This window comes from Salvia miltiorrhiza, chromosome 5, assembly GCF_028751815.1.
Source record: "Salvia miltiorrhiza cultivar Shanhuang (shh) chromosome 5, IMPLAD_Smil_shh, whole genome shotgun sequence".
Lineage (NCBI taxonomy): Eukaryota > Viridiplantae > Streptophyta > Magnoliopsida > Lamiales > Lamiaceae > Salvia > Salvia miltiorrhiza.
This window is the reverse complement of record NC_080391.1, coordinates 38,128,267-38,140,682: the sequence shown is the minus strand read 5'-3', so window position 1 is coordinate 38,140,682 and position 12,416 is coordinate 38,128,267. Positions and strand designations below refer to the sequence as shown.

The following is a 12,416-nucleotide window of genomic DNA, read 5'->3' as shown; positions in this document are numbered from 1 at the left end:
TCCTTATAGGCGATCGTTCAACAACGTCGAAGTACACGTTGATGTCGTTGTTCGAACCAGGAGTCCCAAAAAAGGCATGCTAGATCCATAGATCTTGAGATGCGACGGCTTCGAGGATTATGGTCGGTTCCCCCTGATCGCCGCGAGTGTATGCGCCTTGCCATACCGCGAGTGTTCTGCTCTGTAGGGTCAGAGCTGGCATTCTCATTCGTAGGTGTTTTCTGCTCTGCCGCGTCCGTGTTCTGCTCTGAAGAATCAGAGTTCACTGGCAGTTCTGCTCTGGAAGGATCAGAGTCAGAGTATTCTTCGTCAGTTCTGGCAGAGTCAGACTCAGAGTCGTCTGCTCTGTCTTCTGCAAACACTCCTTCGCAGCTGTTCTTTTTGAAAATCCCGTCGTACGTGCTATGCAACGGAGACACAAGTTTGCCTTTAAGACTACGACGTCCCTGCATACACAACACTACACAAACGGATCAAACGCACCGGCGGGAAGAACAAGAAAAATGAAAAACGAAATAAAACAAATAAAAACGACACAACTAAAACGCCTAAAACCTTCCCCGGCAACGGCGCCAAAATTTGACTCAACCTAGAACACCTCTAGTTTGACTTGCAATAGAACAAGGACATCCTAGTGATGGTAAGTTGACCCAGTGTCATCTCTCAAGGAAGAGTTTTAAGGGCTTCTAATTGTATCGTAAGAAAAGCAATAAAAAGAAGATTGAAAACTAAGAACTAAAATTTAAACTTAAACGTGGAATTAAACTAAAACTTGAATGTAAACTTAATCTAGGCAAAAGCTATTAAAACCCTAGGCAAGAATTTAAACAACTTAAATTAAACCTACTTATAAAATTAAATACTTGTAACTTAAAGAACTTCTAATCTAGATGTGAAACTAAAGTGCATAATTTAAATGGCATAATTATAAAGAAAGCATAAACACAAAGGCAAAACATGATTAAACAAAATAAATTGAATTGAATTACGAAGTACCGTAAACGTCTTGAACTAGTAATTGTGTCACTCAATCACAAGCCAAGAATAAAAACTAAATAAAACCTAACTAAGAACAATGAAAATTCGAACACTAGAAAAATCACTAAGAAAGTAAGTAAATCCTAAGTTTCGGCTGCCAAGGGAAAAGCAATTCTCAAAGGCGACAAAACTAGGGCAAAGATTATTTTACAATGAAAATTAAACCCTATTTATAGACCTCAAATTTCTCTAGATCACCATGAAAGTTGCCATGCAAAATAGAACTCTAAAGGCAATAAAATCGTGTGGAATAAGGCAACTTCCAACTGGCAACGCACTCTACAAAACACCTCCACTCTGGCAGAAATCTCAGCTCTGCAACGTACGTGAATTCTGGAAACTCGGCCTTGCAAAGGCGTGGCAAAGTGCAGAGCTGAAATTCAACTCTGGCATAGCGAGCTCTGAAAAGTGCAGAGCTAAAAAGTCAGCTCTGGAAGGTTGACTCTGGAAAGTGCAGAGCTGAAAATTTCCGGGTTTAGCTCTGCTCTTCCGGGTTTACTCTGCCGCGTATTTTAGCTCTGCTCTGTAACGCTTGTTCGGCTCTGGAGATATCGGCTCTGGAAATTTCGGCTCTGCTCTGCATGCTGGCTCTGCTCTGCTACAGAGCTATCTTCGCAGCTCTGCTCTGTCGAGCGTCTCCGCTCTGCTCTGCAGCGCGGACCTTCACACTCTGGCACGGGCCTTCAGCTCTGCAGCGGGCTTTCAGCTCTGCAGTCCAGAGTATGCACATAAACACGATTCTTAGCCCAAAATCTTCAAAATTTGCACTCTTCCCTCTATAAAACCTAAATCTCCTGCAAAGCAAAAACAACACATAAAACACACCAATTTCCAGAAGATTATCTTAAAACATGCACATGCAAACCCCAAAATTTAGAACAATTAAGCATAAATTAGCAATTAATCAGTTTCAGTTAACAAAGAGTTTGTGCGCAGATAAAAAAGTAAGTAACTGAAAGCGATAAACGACAAAAGAATTTTTACGTGGTTCGGAATCAATTCCTACGTCCACGGTCAGTTAATCACACTGACAAACACTCCGGGCTTGTGCTTACGGGTGCACAAAAAATCTTACAACTGAAAATCAAATTTTCAGTACGAACACACTGGGTTGGATTTCTCAAATACTCTTAGCAGACTAAGACACCAAAATGCCTTTGCTAGCGCCGGCTAAGATCTCTTGGAGTCAGAACACTGGTCTGAACTCCTCTCGGCTCAAACTCTCTTTTCGGTTAGTTGAAAGGAGGTTCGAAAACTACCAACTAGATCACAGAGAACAGACTCTCTGTAATCGATAACTTAGGCTTTGGATAAACAAGTATTTGCCTAAGGTTCTAAGAGAATGTATGTAATCAGCTATAGACTAATTTTGGTTTTAGGATTCTCTTCTTTGATTCAAACTTTGGAAGGCTTTGATTGGCTGAGTTGCGATTTCGGCAACGTTTCAGCTTGTGTATTTAAATCGGTGAAGATTGAAGTGATCCTCGAGCTCTATTTATAGAAGAGGTCTTGAATAGATCCGTTGGCAGAGATGGTCTTCAAGAATTCCTCCGTTGGAGAGTAATTCGAATTTGGCTGGGGCTTCAATCTTCAAGGTTCCTTGCTTGGTGAGAAACGGCTACTCAGGTACAGGAGGTAAGGCGCCTCTGAAAAGTAATCACCAAAAAGGAATGCTCTGCAAAGAAAGGACGATCCTCTGTATCTCTGCATTTAATGCGGCTGTACTTTGACGTGGGTGGCTTTCCTTTAATCTTCTAGAGTATTAGTCCGAGGAAGAATGTTAACTGATACTTGACTTTAGTATCAGTCCGCATTAATGAATCAGTCATATATAATTGATTCTTCAGTTGAGAAACTCGTTTAGTCAAATATCAATATTTGACTCTGCCTTTAATCGCGAACATTAGTCGAGTTCTTCAGTCTTTAGTTCTTCGTTCTTCATTCTTCATTCCTCCGGTCTTCAATCTTCAGTCTTCAGAACACTAAACAAACTAGAAGGTGAACTCCAACACTTAAGTTTGAAAGGTTCTAGTCTATTACAAAGAAAACCTAAGGATTTTTGTATCATCAAAACAAGGGCTGAGATATTTCATTAAGTTCCCAACAAGTTGGTATTTCCAATGTTAGTCGAGAAGTAAAAGGTGAAGAGTGGTTGAAACCTACTTTGAGGTATCTAAATTTTGGTATACATATTTTAAAATATTTTTAAAATTGGAAAATAATATTCTTCTGAAAATAATATTATCAATCATGTTGTATTTAATATTATATTTAAATTGTTTAATCATTTGACAAATGTACATTTTGGTTTCAAAAATACATAGTATTACATAAACTCCCTTCGTCCCCCACAAATATGCATAGTTGATTACGACACGAATTTCAATAAAAAGTTGTTTGAAATATTGATAGTGAAGAAATGGTCCCACATTGAGGTTATTGTTAAGTAGATTGCGGGTAAATAAAGTAAATTATAATGGTAAAATTGAAAATTATGTGTGGGGTAGTGTCCAAAAATAGAGTGTGCATAAATTTGGGAGTCATACGAAGTAATTATTTTCTCATAAAAATCAGGCAAATGCTTCTAGTTCAGATGCAGAAGAAACCAAAGAATTTGCATAATGGATACTTAAAACAGGTGACGTACTATCGGTGAAAGTTTTGGTGATGGAGAATCTATTGTGGCATTATCACAAGACATTATTATACGATATGGAACAAATCCTATTGCAGCTATAGTGGAAAACACATACCATAACGTAATGAATAATGCATGTAATCCATAAAATTTCAAAGATATAGCTATCTTGACCCCTACCAATGAGATGTAAATGACTATGTTATGTTTCTAATATCTACCAAAGAAAGAGTTTACTTAAGTTCAGACAACATTTACAAAGAAGATGGATAAATGGACCTCGATGAAGAGGTATTCTCGGTTGAATATCTCAAAACGAGAGTTCAAGATTGTCGAGTCATGAAATTAAATTCAAGAGGGATGCATAATCATGCTTCTCAGAAATATTGATCCATCTAATGAGCTTTGCAATGACATTAGGCTAATAGTAACTCAACTTGAAGAACGCGTAATTGAAGGCAAACTCATTTCAGAAAAAAAAATGCGGGCAATAAGTTTCCTATAGTTAGAATGATTATGACTCCATCGGATTTCACTAAATTTTCTATTCGGTTCCAGAGAGGGTAATTCTCTGTGAGTGTTCGTTTTGCTATAACAATAACAAGAGGCAGAGAAAATCTCTTTCGAATGCAAGATTATACCTACCGAAACTTGTTTTTAGTCATGGATAATTGTACGTGACAATCTCAAGAGTCACTAGAAAAAAATGTCAAAAAGTTTTAGTATATGATGAAAGTGGTCATATGCTTGTCACAACAACCAATGTGGTGTATGATGAAATTTCCGATAGATTATGAGGTAATTGCAAATTTAATAATTTATTCAGACTTTGAAAATGGAAGTCATTATTGATATTTTTTTTAGTAACTGGTTGCAACTACATACATCTAATTTAGAAATTTAAGATAAATATTATAGTTTCTCTTTTAACATTTTGTGGTCAATACTCTACTTACATATATACTCCATTCGTCCTGTAAAAATAGTCCTAGAAGGGGGGTGTCACGAATTTTAATAAAAGTGGTTAAGTATGTTATGAGTGTTTAAAAGGTCCCACCATAAATGGAGTGTTAATAATGATAATTAATTGTATTGTAAGTAGAAAAATGGTCCCACCATGTGGTAGAATATGTAAATAAGTTAATATATGGAGGATAATTTATTGTGGGGTAGTGCCCATAAATGAATTAGGACTAAGTTTTATGAACACTACAAAATGAAAAATATGACCATTTTTAGAGGACGAAGGGAGTATTTCATAAAACATCTAATTCAGGCTAATTTCAAATAAATGTTTCATTCCAAAATAATTTCATTCAGTACTCTATTTTAGTGAGATGAAATTCACGAATCAAAAATTACATTAAATAATTTCATACATTTATGTAATAATAATACAATCCCATCGAATTTCAACTGGCTACTCAGTAGTATAATATACACATTAATACATCGTCCACGAATGTCCTATTAAGTCTTTTGAGTTTTCTGCCACAGCTGTGCGGCTGTGTGCCTCCACTTGTAATTGTTTATCAATCATTAGTTATGATTTTATCAATCAGAATTAGGATTTGATTAGAAGGATGCACTGAACGTTCCTCAATATATATCAATCTCAAACTCGATAATAAATTTAACTGCACCCTCATGGAGGGCAAATCTATTTGTATCTATATCGCAATGAAGGCAAAATCCTCCTAAATCTAGACGAAGGGAACATTAATAGTTCACAATTTGTAAACACACTATTCCATACATGAGGGTACCATAGGTGCTGCTTTGTTGAAACTCAAATATAGCATCCAAAGTTGGAGAGATCACAGAATGAGATGTAAGTTTAGCATTACGCCGTCACAGGATGCTATCTTGGTTCTTATGAACAGAGTTATGGAACTCAACTTGTGTAGCAGAAGTTGGCTGTTTATCAATTTGCACTCGAGTCTCTTTTGAGTTTTCCTGCAAAGCCTAGTATACAAAGTGCCCAATTTAGATGGGTGTGAAAACTCACTATCTGAAACAATAGATAATGAATATTTTCTGTTTTCGTACCTTCAAAAGTTCTGTCATCCTTCCAGTTCCATAGTTGAACAAAGGTTCTGTATGTGAGGACTCAATCAGAAAGGGCTCATTACCACCTGGAGTGTCTTGTTCTGAAACGACAGCTGAGTTTTCTGGTGAAGATTTTAATGATTCCATAATTTTAGTATCTGAAGTCTGGGAAGGGCTCTTAGCATCAATATCTATCGGGGTGCCTTTATGAAATGAGCCATCGTCACGCTGCTGAATTCCTGGGGCAACTTGGCAGCTGGGATAAGGTTGCATGGGAACAAAAACCTGCCCAACTGGTGGTAACATGGATAAAGGTTCAACCATGTGTACATCAGCATCTCCGTTGTCGTAACTTGCATGAGTTATGGGTTGAGGTGCAACGGGAGCCACAGCACTGACTGAAGGAGCAGCAGGTGCTCTTCCGGGTGGTGCATGTTTGTGTTTTGAAGGCACCACAGCAGCAGATGTTCGCATATCAATTCCCAGGCCAGGAGACTGACTCTGGTTTTCAAAAGTAAAACGAACGTCACTTCTTCTTATCATTTGAGCATGTGGAGCAACATCATTTTCTGCTGTAATTGGAGCACAATGTCCTGGCTTGAAAACAACACCCCTCAAGTTGGTGCTCGAGTTGCCAATTCTAACAGTAAGCAGATAGCCAGAGTCGAATGTGGCTTCAACAAAACCAGTTACTGCCTGGCCCACCATACATTCTGTTTCCCTTGTTCTGTTGGTTCTCTGAGAAAGGTAAGCTATGCCTCCTTCAGAACCAGGCGTATGAGCTGCTCCAGCAGGCTTTAAGCTTGCATCTTTACGTGGACGACCACGTCTCCGCTTTGCTGGCTGGATCAACAAGCCAGAGCTCTCCCCTTCATCAAGTAGATTCATATTATGACCTTATGGTATCTTTTCACTTCCTAGTTATTGAGTCCTTTGCCCTGCAAGAAAAAAGCCAAGTCTTTAATTGATATGCAATTTTCCAAGATTGTAATACAACTAGATAGTAAATAAATAGTATAGAAATTTTAAATCCCCGCCCGAGAGTGGTTCTAAATAAGAAGGGAGCTAAATACAAAACAAATGAGCCGTGAATACGATGATTTGGCATGTTACACCACACGGGACCCATTTTTGATCTCTTCAACTGATAATTGCATGTATTCTTCCCACAAAGCACAGGAATGAGAGACTAGATCATCTTAGAATTATTTAAGATTTTCATTCAGGTTTGTTTTATGGAATATACAAGATTTAAGTTACTTCTATGTTGCCTATAGATGTCTCTTGACATTATCACTTTTTTGTGTGAGAGATGGGTATAAAGTAAACAAAAAATGCATTGAGAAGGATTAGGAGAATAAATATGTCTCCAATACCAGACTGCTGAGATAGAGAATGCCATATTAGCTATAGATACTAACTCATTAGAATATATATTTTCAATACCAGTAAATTCCTTATATATTGACCAAAACTTACTGCACTCCCCAATAATGACAAAGTAAATATGTTTTCCAATACCACAGACTGCTGAGATAGAGAATGCAATATTAGCTGCAGATACTTATTCAAGTCAATAGTATATAGTTTCCAAAACCATATATTAACCAAAACTTACTGTTACTGCACCGCCCCAATAATGACAAGTAAATATGTTTTCCAATACCACAGAATGCTGAGATAGAGAATGCTATACTAGCTGCTGATACTTATTAGTATATATTTATTCGAAACCAGAAAATTCCTTATATATTGACCAAAACTTGCTGCATTGCCTTAATAATAACTTGCAGCATACTTAAGAGGAAACATAACAAGATGAAAAGTGTTTTGTACTTCACAATAATGGAATCGTTAATTTCCACACCAATATATTCATTTTCCAACAGAATATCATCCACTTTTATAATCAGAAAATTGACATAAAAAATGCTTATTTAGTCTAAAGAATGAAAATGGTTCACAAGAGAAATGTTGAACTCACAATTTCACGCATTTTAATAGCACTACTAAAGATAGGTGTGGGGTAGCATTTTAAATTTTATTAGTGTTAGATAATAGAATAGGCCTCTTCTTTTCTAGTATACATTCTGGATCAAATAAAATTAATAATTTACATGGAACTATCAACTGACATATACATCAGAAACTCAATTAAGAATATTATACCAATTATAGAAAATAAGGTAACTTTTAATCTTCACAAAGATGTTAAGAGAAAATAAACTTAACTGGGCAGGTTGAAAAAGGGAACAGATAAAAAATGCCAATTCAAATAAAATAAAGATAAGGAGAAACTAAATCTAATAAAAATGTTTACACAAACAATCATGACTTGAATACCATTGAGGATCGCCAAAGAGTTTCGTAAGATAGATTTTAAATTATAAAAGCAGGGAAAGATATCATGAGTACTCTACCGCAAAAGACACAAGGGATATGAACCTACGGGAAATAGATGAGCATCTCCTCCAATGAATCCTCCAAGACGGCAAAAAATATGTAGGTGGGAAGGTGGAAGGTTTGATTTAGGGTTTTCTTTTTCTAATTGAGAGGACATGACACTAAAAACAAAATTAACAGCTATGAATGGGTTTTATGAAAATTTATGCAATGGAATCTCAAATATCCTCCCATCACGTGATAGTCACCTGAGTCCTACGCCACTTTTACTTTTACCATATATTCTCAGATTATGAGTAGCAAGAAGCAAATCAGCTACACTTATTTGGTTACTAGCAACTTCATACACAAATTTGGACTTTGAGTTGATAATCGAGAAACAAGACGCTTCCAGTTATTTAAGTAATGCAGCACAAGAAAGAAAAAATATTACTCCCTCCGTCCTAGCTTTTAGTATCCATGTTTCCATTTTTGGATGTCCCGCATTTTTGTATTCATTTCTATTTTTAGTAAAAGTAGGTGGAACCCTTACCCCACTTTAATTATTTTAACACTCACATTAAAAGTGGGACCCTTATTCCACTCACAATACACCCACCCCTTTATTAAAACCAGTGCCACTCTCAATTGGATACTAAAAGCTGGGACGGGGGAGCATGAAATAACTAAATAAATTTGACTAATTCTTCCATCTGATGTTATGAACAATGCAATATCAAATATTAGAAACAAGAAAGTAGTAGGTGGAAGCAGGTCCATACTCATTTTAGCAAATATAAAGAATAAAATTCATCCTCTGGGAGTGAAATAATAGTGACCTCAGTCAATACATCCGTTTTGTTTTCCTTTTCCTTCTCTATTTGCATCCATTACGTTTTCCTTTTCCTTCTCTATTTGCTGGAAAAGGTTGGCTGTTACGTATTTTTTCATGACACCACAATTTGAAATTTCCATCAGATTAAAATAATTCCACATAGTTCTCCAGAATATTCCACTTTTATGACGTACTGGCATGTAAACAAGATCAAAAGTCCAATGGTAGATGTTCATAATAATTGCACCTGATATAGTTCTTAATGCACATTTTTATAACACTGTAAAATTAAAATTTACAGTGGACACTGGGCTAGAGAACAGCCTACTACATTAGGACCATAGCAAACTCACATTTTCCACAGGAAGGGAGCTGCATGAAAGTGCAACTATTAATATTATACGAAACATAGTAAACACAGCAGTGGTGCTCTGTAGATTATGCAAAATAAACGGCCCTAACTGCAGGCATAGCATGGGAATACATTAATCCAAACAGTTGTCTCCTACTCCTACATAACCTACATGTATTTGATAACATTACATACTTGGCATGTAACGATAACGGTGCATTATAAACAGAGAATCTAACTAAATAAACATTAAGACAGTTTGCCTGATGTTTTAAAAAGGAAATTTTTCAATATTTTCTTTAGCAAAATACTAAATTTGTTTTCCATGAAATTTTCTTTTATTTAGAGAGAATTCCATATATCTACTGTAGGACCACCACTTACACAGTCTTACCCATTTCTAGCGACAAATTCAAAGTAGGCCACATTAAACCTGTTCTTATTTTCGAAACTATACATCATAATTTCCAATACATTTAGCCAAGCACACATCTTCATCTGACATACAATCCAACTTGTAAACTTAGCTGAAAATACTATAATTGAAATTGGAGTTGAAAACATATCCCTGCGACTCTTCCGGATTAACTATAAGTAGCACCATTTTTGTTCACTCTACTGCATATATGCAGCAAGAACTTCCTATGTATATAAGATATTAGTAAGCTTAATCTCTAATTACTTCTTTTACAGATAAGAACAGAATACGAACCAAATTTGCAATTGCTTCTTCCGAGAAGTACTCTGAACGTTGTTAGCTCAAAAACAAAATGTTTCAAAAGTTCCCCCAAAACACGCAACGAACAAGTTCAATTTCTTTTAAAAAAAAAAAATCTAAACCAACAATTAAATCAAGACCAACAATAGATGCACCAAACAATAGCAGACAATTCTACATGAATTCAGTGCCGTAACATAGGAGCTCCAAAATACACATGTACGGAAACGAAAGATATACACTAAAATTAAAGATAATGGTGAGAAAACTGTACCTCGAAGCCCTGGCGAGGATTTTCTAAGTTCAAATTATTGCTTATTCAACGAAGCTGAACCATAGTTCAGAATTATTCTTTTTTATTAAACCCTAAAAGATTTTTTTTAGGGGATAAAACCTTAAAAAGAGTTGAGTATAAACTTCTAATGAGTGAATCGAGTGCTTGAATTTATCTTTATTTTTTTTAAAAAAATTAGCGCATTCATTACTCGTTGAATTTTAATTAAAATCGTTGTTTGTGGTGAGATACAAGGATGAATCAAATTATCAAAACGTAGTCTAAAATATGGAGTACTTCCTAACAGCTACCACTACCAAGATGTTCATAATTTGATTTAAACCGTATGTCAAATCAAATTAAATCGTATTTGTGCAGTTTTGTTTTATTTATAGTTTGAAAAATATGATTTAATTTATATTTTAAAAAAAGTTGATTTACTATTTAAGTTTGATTTTTTAAAATGATAGATCAAACCAAACTGTAAACCGTATTATTATTATTATTATTATTATTATTATTATTACTCCCTCCGTCTCACTCCAATAGGCTCACTTCTTTTGGGCACGGAGATTAAGAAAATTTACTTTTTAGTAGAAAAGTGGTAGTAAAGTGGTGTGGTCCACATCAATTAAGTACAACTTTTTTACCCAAAAAGAAAAATGAGCTTATTGGGGTGGGAGATCCCAAAAAGGAAAATAAGCTTATTGCAATGGGACGGAGGGAGTATTATTATTATTAGGGTTAATTGCCCATAAAATACTGAACTTTCATTCAATTCTGGTTTTCTACACAAACTTTGAACTGTGGCGTGATAATTACTAAACTTTTGATTTTATCTGATTTTGTTACTAATCCAAATTCTGGCCAAATACCAAGCTAATATATAATATGGTGTGTCAGTTTTGACGTGTCGTATTTATTCTTGCGTGACAATTAGTTGGCAAAATAATATTTTTTATTTAATTTCTTATCAATAAAAAAAAGAACACAAAGCAAATAATTCAAATTGTCAATAATTTAATATATCAAAACAAATAATAGTATTTTTTTAATAATAGTAAGGGGATTCTTCGAATTTAGGTGTATCAGCCAAAGAACATTTTAATTATCAATAATTTAATATATAAAAAATTTATTTAGCTAAGTAATAAAGTTTATTAAATTTTCATTAACTAAAAATTAATTTTTTTTATAAACTATACATATTTATACTATTTGAATGACTTCTATTTATATATTGGAGTAATCAGTTGGTAATAGTGAACTAGAAAAAAATTGATTTAAACTTGAGAATTAAAAAAATACAATTATTTGATTTTTTTTTTATCGGGCAAAGTCATGTTAGATGTTAGTAATTAGTTTCCCATCCACTCCAAGAACCACCTTATCTCTCCATTCACCAAAATCCACCTTATATCTCCAATCTTCAATTCGCTCCCAAGAGGGATCAAACCCGGGTCACTTCACTTAAGTGACGACCCGGTGGCCAGTGGGCTAAGCCCCCTGGTTACAATTATTTGATTTGATATATTAAGTTATTGACAATTTGGGTTATTTGCATTGTGTTCTTTTTTTATCATTAATAAGAAATTAACAATAGATATGTCGCATCAAATATTGACACGTTATATTAGCCTGATATTTGACTGGAATTTGGATTAGTAGCAAAATCAAATAAAATCTAAAGTTTAGTAATTTTCACGCTACAGTTCAAAGTTTGTGTGCAAAATCAGAATTGGACGAAAGTTTAGTATTTTATGGGCAATTAACCCTTATTATTATTATTATTATTATTATTATTATTATTATTATTATTATTATTATTATTATTATTATTATTATTATTAATTTAGTAATTTATTGCACACTTATGTAGTTATGTTTTTCTAAGTTAAAAAAGAAAGATGCAAGCAATGGTGTAGATAACTAGACATTTATGTTTGGGGTGAATGTGAGGGAACGTTTCAGCATGATCCAGACAGATTTGGGTATTTCGATGTTGAAGAATTAGTTAACAATCTGGGTTATGTTTCTTGAACAAAACTGTGTTATCAAATTCCTAGAACTCAGTCATTTAAAGTCCTGCAAAATGATTAAAAAAATTAAAAAATTGCATGAATATGCTTA

At 34.7% G+C, this 12,416-nt stretch overlaps 1 protein-coding gene across 6 annotated transcripts; it reads right to left on the bottom strand.

Annotated features, from left to right (window-relative positions):
- Positions 1-5,281: 5,281 nt before the first annotated feature.
- Positions 5,282-10,637, bottom strand: LOC131024325 (protein METABOLIC NETWORK MODULATOR 1-like). 6 transcript variants are annotated; one of them, XM_057953834.1, is made up of 4 exons: positions 10,287-10,518; positions 8,890-9,039; positions 5,726-6,663; positions 5,282-5,641 (listed from the first exon to the last, which is right to left on the bottom strand). In XM_057953834.1, the coding sequence occupies exons 3-4, from the start codon at positions 6,611-6,613 to the stop codon at positions 5,528-5,530; spliced, it is 1,002 nt and encodes a 333-aa protein (XP_057809817.1). In that variant the 5' UTR covers positions 6,614-6,663; positions 8,890-9,039; positions 10,287-10,518; the 3' UTR covers positions 5,282-5,527. The 6 variants fall into 6 exon arrangements, with proteins under 6 accessions (XP_057809817.1, XP_057809816.1, XP_057809815.1 ...); XM_057953833.1 differs by having other exon boundaries at positions 8,947-9,039; XM_057953832.1 differs by having other exon boundaries at positions 8,175-9,039; positions 10,287-10,517.
- Positions 10,638-12,416: the final 1,779 nt, after the last annotated feature.